Source organism: Mercenaria mercenaria, chromosome 13 (genome assembly GCF_021730395.1).
Source record: "Mercenaria mercenaria strain notata chromosome 13, MADL_Memer_1, whole genome shotgun sequence".
In the NCBI taxonomy this organism is placed as follows: Eukaryota; Metazoa; Mollusca; class Bivalvia; order Venerida; family Veneridae; genus Mercenaria; species Mercenaria mercenaria.
Window position 1 is genome coordinate 18,731,814 of NC_069373.1, and position 17,343 is coordinate 18,749,156.

At 36.6% G+C, this 17,343-nt stretch overlaps 1 protein-coding gene across 2 annotated transcripts in view; it reads right to left on the bottom strand.

The window, feature by feature from the left end:
- LOC123529521 (serine/threonine-protein kinase 4-like) overlaps window positions 1-17,343 on the bottom strand; it is a 73,579-nt gene that overhangs the window by 37,323 nt on the left and 18,913 nt on the right. For both annotated transcript variants that reach the window (XR_008366682.1, XM_045309888.2), the window contains exons 5-9: window positions 16,590-16,826; window positions 11,432-12,616; window positions 9,669-9,729; window positions 5,835-5,869; window positions 1,759-1,853 (exon numbers count right to left, since the gene is read on the bottom strand). Coding sequence is in view for 1 of the 2 variants with exons in the window: in XM_045309888.2 (XP_045165823.2) it covers window positions 1,759-1,853; window positions 5,835-5,869; window positions 9,669-9,729; window positions 11,432-12,616; window positions 16,590-16,826 (1,613 nt within the window). In the remaining variant the exon portion in view is untranslated. The remainder of the gene's footprint in view (window positions 1-1,758; window positions 1,854-5,834; window positions 5,870-9,668; window positions 9,730-11,431; window positions 12,617-16,589; window positions 16,827-17,343) is intronic.

The window sequence follows — 17,343 nt, forward strand, 5'->3', positions numbered from 1 at the left end:
CAAATATTTATTGAGATATGCATCACACAAATTCAGACAGACAGAGGGGCAGACAGACCAAAGCACAGACGGACAGACAAGGGCACAAAAATGATTTATGAAAAACTGTTTGAAGTTTCCTTCTACATATGAAAAAGCAAATATCAGAATGATCTAAATCAAGAACTGCAATGAACTGCAATGATTCCAATGAACAAGAGCTGTCCGTAAGATAGTCAATGTTGTCCAAGAAGCAGGAATATTACCCTAAATGTTAAAATATCTACAGAGTTTCAATCCGGTTTCTGCATTAGTTTTGGAAATAGGAACTTGCATGTAAATCTTTAACCAGGATTTTCTAAGTCCAAAAGGGGGCATAATTTGCCCAAAATACATGTCAGAGTTATGGGACTTGATCCAGTAAGGTTTGTTATTGACCTAGAAAAAGAAAAAATAATGCCTTTAAATAATAGCTATATGTACTTGCATGCAAAACTTTAACCGGGATTTTCTAAGTCCAAAATGGGGGAATAATTTGGACAAAATGCATGTCAAAGTTCTGGGACTTGATGCCATCACCTAGTTTTAGGCTGTACAGTAGTAAATAAATCTGCATGTTTTATATAAAATTAACAATCTTCTGAGAGTTGTAACACATAGCCAGGCCCATTTTAAAAAGAACTACTAGCCTTATGTTCTTAAATAACCTACAAACTGCCAAAAAAACACGAAGAAAAGTAGGGGCCATATATCTTCTAAAAGAGATTTTTTTGTCTGACAGGTCAACACTATGGAATATCTTCCAAACTGACAGCTAAAATGTGGGTATGAACACCTGTAAAATGAGGATTGTCTTCTGTCTGCCATTATCCGACTTGTCCAGAAGTGCTGCTTGATTACCTATTTAGTATTACTGTGCCTTTTTAACCCAGTAAACACATGTGAAGTTTCAATTCAATATCTGCATTAGTTCTGGAGGTAATTACTTGCATGCAAAACTTTAGCCAGGATTCAGAGTTATGGGACCTGACCCAGTGAGGTTGATAATAGACCTAGAAAAAGAAAAAATAAGTTTCAAAGCTATAAGCCTTTATATGATAGCTATACATAGTTGCATGCAAACTTTAACCATGGGGTGTGACACCAATGCCATTGCCAGGGTGAGTAGAATAGCTCGAACTGTTCTTCAAATAGTCAAGCTAAAAAGTCCTGTCTGACTTCTGGTTCCTAGCCAACACTGCATAATATTTTTGGTGGTGAAGTTTGTTTAAAAAGGAATGGGGTTGTTGTATGTTAATGTTAAAGAAAATATTCACAGTTTAAAAAGAAGAAAGACAACTACATAAGTGAAATATACATATTCATAGAAGGGGGAATATACAAAACTAACTACATGTATTATGCTACACAACAAAAGGTTCTATACTTCAGTGACAAAAACCAATAACAAAAAAGCATGTGTTTTCTAAAACATGTGGGAAAAACAAAGAGGAAGTGAAATAAAGAATAAAAGAAGATTTGAGCCGTGCCATGGGAAAGCCAACATAGTGGGTGTGCGACCAGCATGGATCCAGACCAGCCTGCGCATCCGTGCAGTCTGGTCAGGCTCCATGCTGTTCGCTTTTAAAGCCTATTGGAATTGGAGAAACTGTTAGCGAACAGCATGGATCCTGACCAGACTGCGCGGATGCGCAGGCTGGTCTGGATCCATGCTGGTCGCACACCCACTATGTTGGTTTTCCCATGGCACGGCTCATTTCAAGATCTGTTAACACATACACAGATTCTTCGTCTTCTGCACTGTTAGATTTGCTGAACCTCGCCGACTGTGCTCGAGTGAACAACTGAACATTCTTATCTCCACTACCATTCTCCTATAAACAAAATGTTCAAGTTTATTTACACAAGAGCTGTCTGTAAGACAGCCAATCCTCAACTATTCAAATTGTCCCAGAAGTAGGAATATTACTCTAAATGTTAAAATATCTATAGAGTTTCAATCCAGTATCTGCATTAGTTTTGGAGAACTTGCAAAACTTTAACCAGAAGTTTTTATGTTTAAAAGGACTGTTCTTCAAAAAGTCGAACTAAAAATGCTATATCTCAAACAGTGATTTGTCACTGAGTAAAGTCATTGTTTGAAGTTACGATGCACAGGAATTATATTATGAGGGCACAGCCGAAGTTGCGTAATAATACGCTTCTGAACGAGAAACAATTTTCTTTTTTTAAAAATCACTATCTGACATACTCTGAAATCATTATTATTCATGGGGGACTAATTTTCGTGGATTTCGTGGTTCAGCTCAACCACGAAATTAAGTCCCAATGAACAAATTGTGCCCACGATAATGTTACTGTAAACCTAGAATTGTTTTCACGCTTTTTAAATTAGTGCCTTTCGCGGGTAGTATATTTCCGTGAAATTAAATAGCCGCGAAAAACTCTGTTCTAACAAAAACGTGAAAGATTCTAGCTTCAGCTTATATAGATCGCTTTAAAATGGTTCTGTGCTTACACATACCTGGATATTTATAATTCATATTCTAGTACCATAATTGTATAACATGAGTGCACAAATCCACATTATTTCAACTGATTAACAATTTACTTATTTATGAAGCAACAGCATTTTCAATATCAATCCGTAAGGCAAACAGGAGATAAAAACAAAAACGATATGCATCTATCGAACGACATATACATGCAATTTGCAGTCGGCAGCCAATACGATATATTATTTGTAAGTAAAATATTGTGTCTATTTCTGCTAAGTGTGGATTAATCGCCTATTTAAATGGCAAACAAATGACAGTGTAATAACACATGTAACAGCAATTTACTGACTGTCAATAATTGGAGGTGTGAATAACCATTGATATGAATGAAAATGATTAGGGTGCATTTATAATTGATGGGTACAATAAAACTGAATGTTTTCGAGAATAGTATAAATGCAACTATGCAGTGATACTTACCTTATTATACTAAATATGTTCACTTGCGACTTCATATTCGCGGGATCCGCGATGGATGTGATTCCGCGGAGATTAGTATCCGCGAAAATGTTCATGTTTTGAAAAACGCGAAATATTGTATCCGCGAACATTTCTAGGTTTACAGTAGTTGTACGCAACAAAAAAGACACCATAGCCATTCGATCTAATTCATAGTTGTGTGCATGCGGCAGTACTGACCTGCAGCTTTTGTGTAGTTTATGGAAGCTCCATCTACGATAAACATAGGTATGCGTCGGAACAAAACCGACTTTCATTCAGACATTTACCCGTGGTTTGTTTACAACATGCTTGTCAAAGTAAAAGTAGCTAGTAAAAATTAACAAGTTTGACGTAGCGTTACGTGCCAACCGCACTATTCTGCAGCTGTTATTTGATTTTTTTTCAGGCCCGCTCTGCAATGTTTTACACAAGCCTTTAGTTTTACTGACACGTAGTAAACTACTATTACTTTGGGACTATTAAATATTATAAATTAATAACTAGATTTGCGTCCGATACATTATTACCCTATTCACATTACACGTTTCTCGGCAAGAAATACCACAGCGTAAGTTCAACAGCTTGTAATTTTAGATGCAGACGCGCATTCATTTTGCAAAAAAAAAAATCAGATGAAAGTCTAGTTTTGACACTTTTTAATTGGCGCCGACTTTTCATATTGAATATTTCAGAGTTTCATTACATTTTGCAAATTAGGGGTCGTATAATTAAAGATAACGCAGTCGTTAATTGGCACATGATCACTCGCTAATCTCCGCAGCGTAGATTGCAAATTCGCTAACCATGGTAGCGTTGTTTGACACGTGTAGGTTTCATATGTAAGATCAAAATGATATAATCACTGTAGAAATTATGATTTTTTTTTTTCTTGAAATACTGAAAATCCACGAATTTACATCCCCACGAAACAGCTGTTTTGGCCAAAACCACAAAATTTTGTGCCGACGAAATTAATGATTTCATAGTATATCATTTTAATTACTATCTTCATCCTTGATGATACCAACCAAATATTTGCATGTTTTTATAATAACTTGGTTCAAGACTGGTAAATTTTTAATTTCATAGATTATACCTCAACTAAATCTATAATAACTTGATTCCAAACATATAAATCAGTAATTATAGTTTGTATTAACTGTTCTACTGTATCATTTCTAGTTCTTTACAAATGAATCTGTTATTGCATGACTGCATGGACATAAATCTTGTTATTATATGTTCTAAAAATAACCCAAATTTCATTGGCTGAAACCACTCATCATCTTTCAAAATATATTTCATGTTTAATGGTTAGTGGGTTTTCCCCATTAAACATGACTTTCTACAAATAGAATGGAAATTATTTATTGTTACTTTCAAACAGTTGCTATGTTGCAACAAAAATTTGTTACTTATTCATAAACCTGAACCCATATAATAAAACAGTTATTGACTCTTGAGCCATTGATTATGATGTGATATTCACTGGAAGAGGGTAATACTGACCGAGGCGATAGCCCTCTTCCACCGAATATCACATCATATCCAATGGCTCAAGAGTAAATAATTGTATAATATTTCATAGTTAATGACAACTGTAACAATGGCACACTCCTTCAGCTCTTCAACATTTAATTTGATTAATTATACCAAATCAATCTGTCATTTCCTTTTTCAAAACAAGTGGATCTAAAATAATATTGAAAATAACAACTTAATCTGTAATTTCTGAAACTGAAACTGAATAATTTGATTAAATGCCTATTTTTATACAATGATATATTCAATGGCATTGTACATAATAATAATAATAGTTTTCATAACAATATTAATAATGACAATAATAATAATAACAGCCTTATTATAACAAACAGTCATGACCGCACCCCTCCCCTCGATGTCATTCTACCCCTATTGCTATTTCAAGGATCTTTTAAAGTATTAACTAAGTGAGTCATGGTTTTATTAATTTTCAAGATATACTGCGAAATCCTTTAATTTCATGGACACGAAATTTCATGGTTTTTTATCAAAATGGTTATTTCATTAGGATATGACTTTTTTGGATTTCAATTTTTGAAATTAAAATCAATGGAAATTTTACAAGTTCATTAGGAATTAATCTGGTATTGACACAATCACAAACAAGAAGCTGCGTTCAATAAACGCTTGATGCCCCCGGTGGCATCCTTGTCGATACAAAGCAACCTAAGTCCAAAATGAGGTCAAGTTCAAGGTCAAACTGAGGTCAGGTGATGTTTGAAGATGAGGAATGGTCACAGGTTACATCTGCATTAGTATCAAGTCATTCTAGTAAGGGGTATTGATGCTAGAAAAAACGGTCCCATTTGGTTAAACAAGAGATGGCCCATACAAAGCAACCTAAGTCCAAAACGAGGTCAAGGTCAAACTGAGGTCAGGTGATGTTTGAAGATGAGGAATGGTCATAGGTTACATCTGCATTAGTATCAAGTCATTCTAGTAAGGGGTATTGATGCTAGACGAAACGGTCCCATCTGGTTAACCAAGAGATGGCCCATACAAAGCAACCCAAGCCCAAAACAAGGTCAAGGTCAAGGTGAAACTGAGGTCAGGTGATGTTTGAAGATGAGGAATGGTCACAGGTTACATCTGCATTAGTATCAAGTCATTCTAGTAAGGGGTATTGATGCCTGATGAAACGGTTCCATTTGGTTAACCTCGCACAGATGGACGAAAAGACGGATGGACGAACGGAAGGACGGACAGAACAATCACTATATGCCTCCCGCATCAGTAGATGCCGGGGGCATAAAAATCCACCAAAAGTAGTCCTGCAACTAATATAAACAATTTCACAGTGAAATGAGATACCTGTGTTGGTACAGTATCCTGTGTCTGTCTCTTTGCTGAAAGAAATAAAAAACCAGTCTTAAAGTTGCTGGATTTGTCTATTATATTATAGTAACTTATAATTTCTGCCTGATATAAAAACAAATATAAAACCTTGTATTCAACTCCCATATCATATGGAAAAATAAACAAATGGTGGGATTACTTGCATTAGTAAAATAAATTGTGACAACAAATATGACGTTGTCAAGCAAATTTCCCATGCAAATAGGTTGTTTGCAAATGAGGGAATTATATTTTGAAAGATATAACAATTAAAAGGCAATACCTCTGCATTTACTGAAGAGAACCTGACAAAAATTGCATGTGCACAAAAGCCCTGTAGTGATCTACATTTGTGTAATGTCTTATGAATATCTATCAATAGCTTCTCTACATACTGTCAAAAATCCCTACTTTTTACCAAATCAAGGGGACAAACTCTATTTTTGTAGCTCAATGAGGATAATACTAACTGAAGGTAATGTGATAATAAACAATTATGTATCGTTTGGTTATTCTAGCTAAAATACTTTTTAATAATAAGCCGGACAGACACACATGCATGCATGGACAGACAAACAGCCATACTGACAATGCCAAATCTGTATCAATCCACTTTTGTCAGAGGATAATAAAGATGGCTTCTCGACCTTTCAGGCGTCAAGAACTTCACCGTTAAGAACAAGTCTTATTTGCCAAAAATTACAGTTAATTTTGACTAAAATAAAACTAGAAATAAAAAAAAACTAAAAAAAACAAACTAGAAATATGCAGCGGTACATAATAAAAAGTGTCTGTTATGATAACCCTATTAATAAATTTTTATTCACAACAAATTTCAATCGATTTTATCTATTTCAGTATATTTAGAAAGCGTATTATAAAGCTATACAGTTTTGGGACAATCTGCAGATCATAGTCCTTAAGGGAATTGAATCTTACCCACTATCAATTTTTAACAATGCTAAGGGTGCCCTCCCTTTACCCAAATGATGAGTAGACAATAGCAAATAAATTAGCTATAAATTAACAATTTTTGAAAGCAGTAACACATAGCCTGGGTCATTTTCAAATCTTATGTTCTTAAATGGCCTAAAAAATACAAAAAAAAATTTAAACAAGAGTGCCAGAATGTCACAATATACGCCCGTCACAGCAAATTTCTTTACTCTAGCACCTGTATTTGCAAATGAAATTTTAATTGTGTGGTTGTTTAGTAATCATTGTAAGTCATTTGTTTTTCTAAGTCCAAAAAAAACTCCTTACCAGGTAGAGATACCTTAAAATACACCTAAAATTTGAAAGTAGCATCTATGTTGTACCACAGAAAAGTGGTCTTGTTTTTTCCCTACGGTCAATTATAAAAAAGTTACAATATAAGTTATTTATAGTAACAACTAAGGGAAGATAATATTAAAAAAAAAAAAAAAAAAAAAAAAAAAAAGTCCAAAAAAAAATTGTAAGTCCACACAAAAATCTTTACCAGGTAGAGATTGGTCAAAATACACCTCATAATTGGATGTAGCATGCATGTTGTATCAAAATCCCTCTATGCATGAAGAAGAAATCGCTCCGGACAAGGTTTTCATTCTTGTATCCTTTGACCTCTAAGAGTGACCTTGACCTTAGACCTAGGGACCTGGTTCTTGTGCATGACACTCCGCCTCATGGTGGTGAACATTTGTGCCAAGTTATAACAAAATCCCTCCATGCATGAAGAAGATATGCTCCGGACAAAATTTTCTTTCTTGTATCCTTTGACCTCTAAGAGTGACCTTGACCTTAGACCTAGGGACCTGGTTCTTGCGCATGACACTCTGTCTCATGATGATGAACAATTGTGCCAACTTTCATCAAAATCCCTCCATGCATGAAGAAGATATGCTCCGGACAAAGTCATTCCTGAATTTGACCTTTGACCCCTAAGTGTAACCTTGACCTTAGACCTAGGGACCTGGTTTTTGCGCATGACACTCCGTCTCATGATGGTGAACAACTGTGCCAAGTCTCATCAAAATCCCTTCATGCATGTAGAAGATATGCTCCGGACAAAGTCTGTGGACGCCGCCCGCTCGCCCGCCCGCCCTCCAGGGACGTTCCCATAATACGTCCCGTTTTTCAAACGGGCATATAAAAACATGACGAAAAGTAGGGGTCATGTATCTTCCAAGAAAGATTTTTCATCCGACAGGTCAACACTATGGAATATCTTCCAAACTGAGAGCTAAAATGTGGGTATGAATACAAGTGTAATAAGGTTTGTTTAAATGTCTATAAATGCAAAAAATCTACTTGAAAATGTTACCAAAATGTCAAGTATAGGTCCACAATGAAACAAAAACAGGAACCATGAAAATGCCACTTTAAACTGGGAAAAAATTAGGATATTATCCGACTAGCCCTAAAGTGCTACTTGATTACCTATTTAGAACTAATATGAATTAAGGCACCGCCTAGCATGTGGATTTATCTTTTATATATCAACTTACAAAGAAATATTTAACACTCAAAAGAAAGTAAAACCTCGCTCTTAAGTTTACATTTAGTGTCATCATATATCATATCTTGTAAAATTTATGGGAAGCCATGACGGTGACGTCATTCATTGCGTTCTCGCACTGGCTTTAAGAATTTTTTTGTTTGTTTGCACTTCTCGCAGAAACTTGACGACCTTTACACTTCCTTGCTGTTTTAAAAGTGTTTTTCAGTTGCATGTACAGTTTTCATTACAAAAAAGAAGTAAAAGATGCATGTTGACGCGGTTTACGCATTTCTGTGACTGATTCGGGGTGCTCGGATGTTCATGCAGACAACCAGTCTGCGGCGTGTACATAAACTGGAACCGGAAAACATCAAAAACATTGCCTCAGTATATGCAGACAACAAAGACAAATAACTATATACGGACGTTACCGTCTCGGGGATTTTCATCCCCTATACTTGTAACTGATACGAAACTTTGCTATCTGTTTTTAAATTCATTTTATGTCCTTATATGTGCAGTGACATAGGATTATAGCCACTTACAATACAAAATAGGTCATAAAATTAAAAACAATTTTTGTTTTAAAAAATCTGTGGCATGCTTTACTCAAGTGGGAATGAAATCTTACATTTTTGAAAGACAAATATTCAGAAATTTCAAGAGATCATTTGTCATGCCAATTATAGAAGTAATCAATTTATCTTTGTCTAAAGAACAAAGGCATGTGAGCCGCGCCATGAGAAAACCAACATAGTGGCTTTGCGACCAGCATGGATCCAGACCAGCCTGCGCATCCGCGCAGCATGGATCCTGACCAGACTGCGTGGATGCGCAGGCTGGTCTGGATCCATGCTGGTCGCAAACCCACTATGTTGGTTTTCTCATGGCACGGCTCATGTAGTGTTCTATTCATCATAAGGGCAAATGTCAATGATATTATGTAATATTAAGATTATTAGCTATGCATCTAGAAATATGCGCTTCTTCCTTCTTGTATAAACATTTCGCTCCAAAAGTCCAACTTGCATATATTTCGTAATATCCACTTTGAGTGCTGGAAGTTGCAGGTTTCGCTCCCTGACTGTGTCATATCAAATATGTAAGAGATGGTTCTAGTAACTTCTTCGCTTTGCATTTAGGATTTAGAGTGTGTGCATGTGTACGGCATGATATTCCAGTAAGGCAGCACTATAAAGGTGGGCATTGCGCTCACTGCTACATGTAGACACCATCACTTATATGACTGAAAAATTGTTGAGAAAAACACTAAACCTGTACACATACAAATATTTATTGATAAAAAAGTTGTTTACCTATAAATGACTTACCTTCTGATTGTTTCTTAAGATAATTGGCTTTTTTCTTCTTTCCTTTACTTGGAGAAAGTTCCTGTAAAACAAGATTTAAACTAACCAAGAGACAAATTGCAACCTTTAAACTTACACAAAAACAGGGAGTCATTTACGTATGACACAATACACAATTAAGTATCTTTTCCTTGAAAAGAAGGTGTTACATAACTGAATCAGTATGTTTTATATGTAATTTTTGCTTGGCGGTGATACTAAGTCCTCAACATGTATCTACCTACTAGCCCCTACCTATATCTCTATCCTTTACTCGACTACTAGCCCCTACCTAAATCTCTATCCTTTACTCGACTACTAGCCCCTACCTATATCTCTATCCTTTACTCGACTACTAGCCCCTTCCTATATCTCAGTCCTTTACTCGACTACTAGCCCCTACCTATATCTCTACCCTTTACTCGACTACTAGCCCCTATCTATATCTCTATCCTTTACTCTAACTACTAGCCCTTACCTATATCTCTACCCTTTACTCGACTACTAGCCCCTTCCTATATCTAAGTCCTTTACTCGACTACTAGCCCTTACCTATATCTCTACCCTTTACTCGACTACTAGCCCCTACCTATATCTCAATCCTTTACTCGACTACTAGCCCCTACCTATATCTCTACCCTTTACTCGACTACTAGCCCCTACCTATATCTCAATCCTTTACTCGACTACTAGCCCCTACCTATATCTCAATCCTTTACTCGACTACTAGCCCCTTCCTATATCTCTATCCTTTACTCGACTACTAGCCCCTTCCTATATCTCTATCCTTTACTCGACTACTAGCCCCTACCTATATCTCAATCCTTTACTCGACTACTAGCCCCTACCTATATCTCTACCCTTTACTCGACTACTAGCCCCTACCTATATCTCAATCCTTTACTCGACTACTAGCCCCTACCTATATCTCTACCCTTTACTCGACTACTAGCCCCTACCTATATCTCTATCCTTTACTTGACTACTAGCCCCTAACTATATCTCTATCCTTTACTCGACTACTAGCCCCTACCTATATCTCTACCCTTTACTCGACTACTAGCCCCTACCTATATCTCTACCCTTTACTCGACTACTAGCCCCTACCTATATCTCTATCCTTTACTCGACTACTAGCCCCTACCTATATCTCTATCCTTTACTCGACTACTAGCCCCTACCTATATCTCTATCCTTTACTTGACTACTAGCCCCTACCTATATCTCTATCCTTTACTCGACTACTAGCCCCTTCCTATATCTCTATCCTTTACTCGACTACTAGCCCCTACCTATATCTCTATCCTTTACTCGACTACTAGCCCCTTCCTATATCTCTATCCTTTACTCGACTACTAGCCCCTTCCTATATCTCTATCCTTTACTCGACTACTAGCCCCTACCTATATCTCTATCCTTTACTCGACTACTAGCCCCTATCTATATCTTTATCCTTTACTCGACAGCGGTTTTGTCTGTTAGCTGACATATGTCTTGTATAATTCTCGTTTCTTTGAAGAATAACCCCGAGTGCCAATGTCTGTGCAGTGGGTTTTTTTCTTTTTTTTCAGATCAGTTTGGTTCTAATCCCAATGGCAAATAATATGTTCAACTGTTAAGTTGTTTTCCCAGCCAGACATTGTGATTACTAAATGCTTCCTTCCAGGGATATAAAGATAAAAGACAATGAAACTGCAAATTTCTCATATCAATGACCCTAATAAATAAATCTCAGATCAACCTACCTGGCTATGCATCATATCATCAGAACCATGTGACCGGATTGTCTCAGAATGTAAGTCCACGGAGGTATATGGTGTTATATTTTCACGTAAATGTGCAACAACATCTTTAACATTAACATCCGGTTCATCAACATAATCATCAGACAAAATGGGTTCAATATCTACAAAAGCTGTTTTTGGAGATTTTTGTTTTACTGCAGTACTTTTAGCAGACTGTTCAATTCTGTCACAAGTTCTCATTTTTCCTGTTTTTGACTTTGAAGATTTATTTTCTAAACTAAGAGTTCTATTCAATCTAGGGTCTGCTACTTTCTGCCTAGATGCACTTAATGAGTCAGTACTCGACATTGATGCCGACAACGAAATTCCTTTTGGTATACCCGGAGATTTTCTGACAGTATCACTTTCATATTTTTGAACATTTTTCTTTGAACTTTTCTCCTCTACAATGCGGTTAGGAGAAAACACATCTCTCGAATCGCTTTGATACTTAGACCATCTCTTGTCAGGTCTTATAGCAAGTGTATCTTTAAGCCCTTTATACTGATATTTACTGACAAAGGTTTCTTCAAAATTTGTACTAGTCGCTGGGGACTTTGAACGCCCCCAACCTGAATCCTCATCCTCCACCTGTCCATTACCCTCACCCTCAGAAACCTTTTCCACCTCCGCCTCCACCTCACCATCTTCTTCTAACGTTTGAGAATACTGTTTCAATAAAGTCCGACTAACATCATCCTCATCGTCTTCTATATGGTCTTTTGAACTTTTATTTTTGACCGACCCTCCAGTAGAATAATCACTGTCTGAATCTAGAATCCCCTCTCCCTTGAACACAAACGTATCTAGCTGTTCTGTATACTGTTTTAACAAACTTTTATCGAGTATTGTACCGGCAGCTTCTAATTCTTCCTCACTATCACTATCACCTTTATAAACAAAAGTATCAAATGCTTCGTCATTCATTGTACCCTTTTCGGATAGTCTTAATGTGTTAATTTTTTCGCACACATTTTCAATAGTATTTTTAAACTTTTCCTCTTGCGATTGGTTCATTTGTAGAAGCACCTGTTTTAATGACCCTGACCCTGAGCCACCTATTGCACGTGAAGAGCGAGTCCGCCGTTTCTTTTCAACCTGCTCGTGCGGACGTGGTAAGGTTTTTATCACATCATGTGCAGTACCCTACAACAGAAAAAAAGTAAATGAGTTTTCTACATCAAATTTTATTATCTATATTTCTTAATCTTTGAAAAGGTACAATAAAACAAATAAATTCATGCACACTGATAAAATGCGTAGTTTTATCAGTGAAATGTAATCTAGGTCACTCAGAATAATATATTTTCTGTTTATTACTCAGCTTGTTTTTCATCAAAGAGATCTTGTACTTTGTGAACATGTAATTTTGTCTCCACAACAATTTCTACACTGACCCTGGCACTTAGCATTCATGATTATAAAGAAATTAATTCTGTAGTCTGTATCAACAAAAAATCAAACAAATATTCTCTGTATGAACTGTTTAAATCAAATGTCTACTTTCAATAAAATATGTTTATGTCACTAGTTCAATGATTCTAGGGTGAAGAATAAAATATGAGAGAAAAACTAACGGTTGTTTTTCAAGAAAAACATAATGTCTCTCCCACTATTTTCCATTAAATAAGAGGGCAAAAGTGGCCCTACACCACTCACCTGAGAGTCATGGCCAACAAAGATAACTGCTTCCTAGTTAAAGTGGAGAGTAATGACCCAGTTTCAAACTCAACCAAGAAATCATCAAGGCAAACATTATGACCAAGTTTCATGATGACTGAACTTAAAATGTGGCCTCTAGAGTATTCACAATGTTTTAATTGATTTGTCTGGGTGACCTAGTTTTTGACCCCAGAAAACCCATTTTCGAAACTGACGGAGATATATTATCAAGACAAACATTCTAACAAGTTCTCATGATAATTACACTTAAATTGTGGCTTATATAGTGTACACAAGGTTTTTCTTTGATTTATTTGGGTGACCTAGTTTTTGACCCTAGATGACCCAGTTTTGAACTTGACCGAGAAATTATCAATGAAAACATAATGACATGTTTTCACAACTATTGGACTTTAAATGTGACCTCTAGCGTGTTCACAAGCTTTTTCTTTGATTTGAGAGGGTGACCTAGTTTTTGAACCCTGATGATCCAGTTTGGAACTCGATGGAGATATCATCAAGACAACCATTCTAACAATTTCCCTTGACAATTAGACTCAAAATGTGGCTTTTAGTGTGTTCACAAGGTTTTCCTTTGATTTGAAAGGGTGACCTAGTTTTTGACCACAGTTGCGAACCCATGCAAGAAATCATCAAGGCAAACATCATGACCAAGTTTCATGACAACCAGACTAAAAATGTGACCTCTACAGTGTTCACAGTTTTTCTATGATTTGACCTGGTGACCTAGTTTTTGACCCTAGAAAAACCAGTTTTTCACAAGGTAAAAATTAACAAATTCTGGCTTTTTCAGGGGTCAATTAGGGGCCATCACTCCGGAACCTATGACTGGATCTGAAGGATTTATCATGGAATCCAAGATCTATTGTTGCTAAAGATATCTTGCAAGTTTGTATCAAATCAAACCATAAACTAGAATGTGTCTGTAGGACACAGGGTGCGCCCCCACTGGTACATTTGTCACAAATAAGGGGCAATAATTCTAAATTTTGAATTCTTAAGCGGGTATAGTCTCAACAAACATTTTATGAAAAGGATTCATTATTCTAGGCCATATACTTTTTGAGCTATGAGCTATGAGCATCACAAACAAAAAATCCTTTATTTTGGCTATTTCAAAGGCCATAACTCTGTAATAGCACTAAGATTCTCAAGAAGAATGCCAAGTTTGCAAGGACACATCATGATGAAGACTCAAGCAAGGTTTCATTAATTTACATCAAATACTTTTTGAGCTAGGCACATAATTAGGTGAAAATGTACATTTTTGACTATTTCAGGGGCCATAACTTTAAAAATGGGGGGTGGAGCCAGCCAAAAAATAAGAGGTGTGCATGTTTATATCATGATAAAGACTCAAGCAAGTTTTCAACCATTTGTATCATATACTTTTTGAACTAGGTGTGTCACAAGGTGAATATGTGCATTTTTAACTATTTCAGGGGCCATAACTCTGCAAATATGGGGCAGAGGCAGACAAAAAAATAGGAGGTGCACAAGTTCATATCATGATAAAGACTCATGCAAGTTTAATCAATTTATATGTAATACTTTTTTGAGGTGAAAATGTGCATTTTTGACTATTTCAGGGGCCATAACTTTGGAAGTAGGGGGAGGACCTAGATGAAAAATAAGAAGTATGCAAGTTTATATCATGATAAAGACTTATGCAAGGTTTAATAAATTTATATTAAATACTTTTTGAGCTAGGCGCATCACAAGGTGAAACTGAGCATTTTTGGCTATTTCAGGGGCGATAACTCTGGAAATCGGAGGCGGACCAAGATGAAAAATAGGAGGTGCACAAGTTCATATCATGACTCATGCAAGGTTTCATGAATCTATATCAAATACTTTTTGAGCTAGGTGCATCACCAACTTCGGATGGACGCACTGACGCACACACGGACAAGACCAGATCTATATGCCCCCACCACTCATGGGGGGCACAATGAAGTCTCTCTATGACTTCGGAAGCCAATATAGGAAATTTTGGCCCTTTAAGGGGCCATAACTCTGGAACCCATGATGTGATCTGGCCAGTTTTCGAAAGGAACCGAGATATTATGCCAATACAAGTTGTGTGCAAGTTTGATTAAAATCAATTGCAAAATGTGGTCTCTACTGTGTTCACAAGAAATTGTGAAAGACGACGAATGCCGACTCAAATGTGGTCTCTATCATGTTCACAAGCCAAAATAGCAAATTTTGGCCCTTTAAGGGGCCATAACTCTGGAACTTATGAAGGAATCTGGCCAGTTTTCGAAAGGATCCGGGATATTATGCCAATACAAGTTGTGTGCAAGTTTGATTAAAATCAATTGCAAAATGTGGTCTCTACTGTGTTCACAAGAAATTGTGAAAGACGACGGATGCCGACGGACAACAGACGACGGACGAAGGGGCGATCACAAAAGCTCACCCTGTCACTACCTGACTGGTGAGCTAAAACCATAAAATGCCACAGAGTAAGGGCCATAACTCCAGAGAAAATCACTGAATCATAACATTCCAACGATATACACAACTAGCAGCGGTAACTCCTGTGAAGTTTGGTGATATTCCAACCAGTGATATATAGCAGAAGTAGCACAGATCAAAAATTTGACAAATCAAGGGTCAAGACTCTGCTGAAAGTCATCTGAGCCGCACCATGAGAAAACCAACATAGTGACTTTGCGACCATCATGGATCCAGACCAACCATCGCATCCGCGCAGTCTGGTCAGGATCCATGCTGTTCGCTTTCAAAGCCTATTACAATTAGAGAAACTGTTAGCGAACAGCATGGATCCTGACCAGACTGCGCGGATGCGCAGGCTGGTCTGGATCCATGCTGGTCGCAAAGCCACTATGTTGGTTTTCTCATGGTATGGCTCAATTTTAATCAGATCATGACGATATGAACAACAATGCTTCACACCAACCACTCATGAGGTTTGGTGAAATTCAGCCTAATTGTAAATAGCAAGAAGTGTAAACACTGTAAAATATGATAAATCAGGGGCCTTTCAAATTAATATAAGAGAAGTGGCTAAAACATCATAAAATTTGATGAATCAATAATTCTGTTGCAAAACATCAAACTGAAACATGCTGAAGGTATGCAAAAAAAAAGCTTGGCAATGTTCACTTTTTTGAAGTTTCATGTTATTTCTCCTAGTGGTATCAGAGCAGTTTCCGGGACAAGGTAAAATATGAAAAATCATGGGCCATAACTCTGCTGAAAATCATCAAACTAGAAAATGCTGATAATATGCACAATTAGGCTTGGCAATGTTCACTTCTGTGAAGTTTGGTGTAAATCTGCCCAGTGGTGTCGGAGGAGTTGCATGGACAAACTTTGTGACAGATGAACAGACAGACAGCATTAAATCAATATGTCTCTCCCCACTATATGCAGGAGACATAATTAACAAGAACTTTACAACAATTACCATATGATACGACAATAAATCATTCTGCACAATTTCCTTGGCACTTGGCCTGTCTTCTGGTTTCTGTGACATCATCTCCTGTATAAGTGTGCGAATCTCTAAACTGTATGTGTCTGGCAGATGAAGCACTCGCCCATTCTTTATTTCTCGTATTAGAGTCCACAATGCTTTCCCTTGAAATGCTCGTTTTAATGTCATCATTTCATAGGCACAGCATCCCAATCCCCAGATATCAGTCTAAAAAATAATTTATTAGTATCAAATGTTTCAATATTAGAATTACATTTTATTTCTTTGCTGTCCTCATCTAAAGCAATTGGATGCTAACTTTTGTGCTCTCTCCAAACTTTTGAAGGAACTTATCCTATCTACAACTACAAACATGGAAATCGCACATGCCACAGTGTCATCCTCAAATAAGATGACCCTGCTTTGGGAAGCCATGTGTGTCAAAAAGCTTCAAAAAAATCAATAGCCTTTTGAAAAATAACATTGCTCAAAAATTCATAAAATAATATCTTCCAAGATGGGAATTCTGGTAAAAAATATCTACACTAGAAAACTGTCTTTTAAAATAATTTGTTCTATTTTGTTGAGTAATATCGTGAAATAATGTAAAAAATATTCGGACATTATATATACCTAAATTCAACGTTTCTAAATCATTTAAATGTGTTTTATTGTTGAAAATAACACTTTAAGTAAAAACTAAGTCTGTTTTAACATTTTACGAAAGAAGTCTGCATTTTATAAC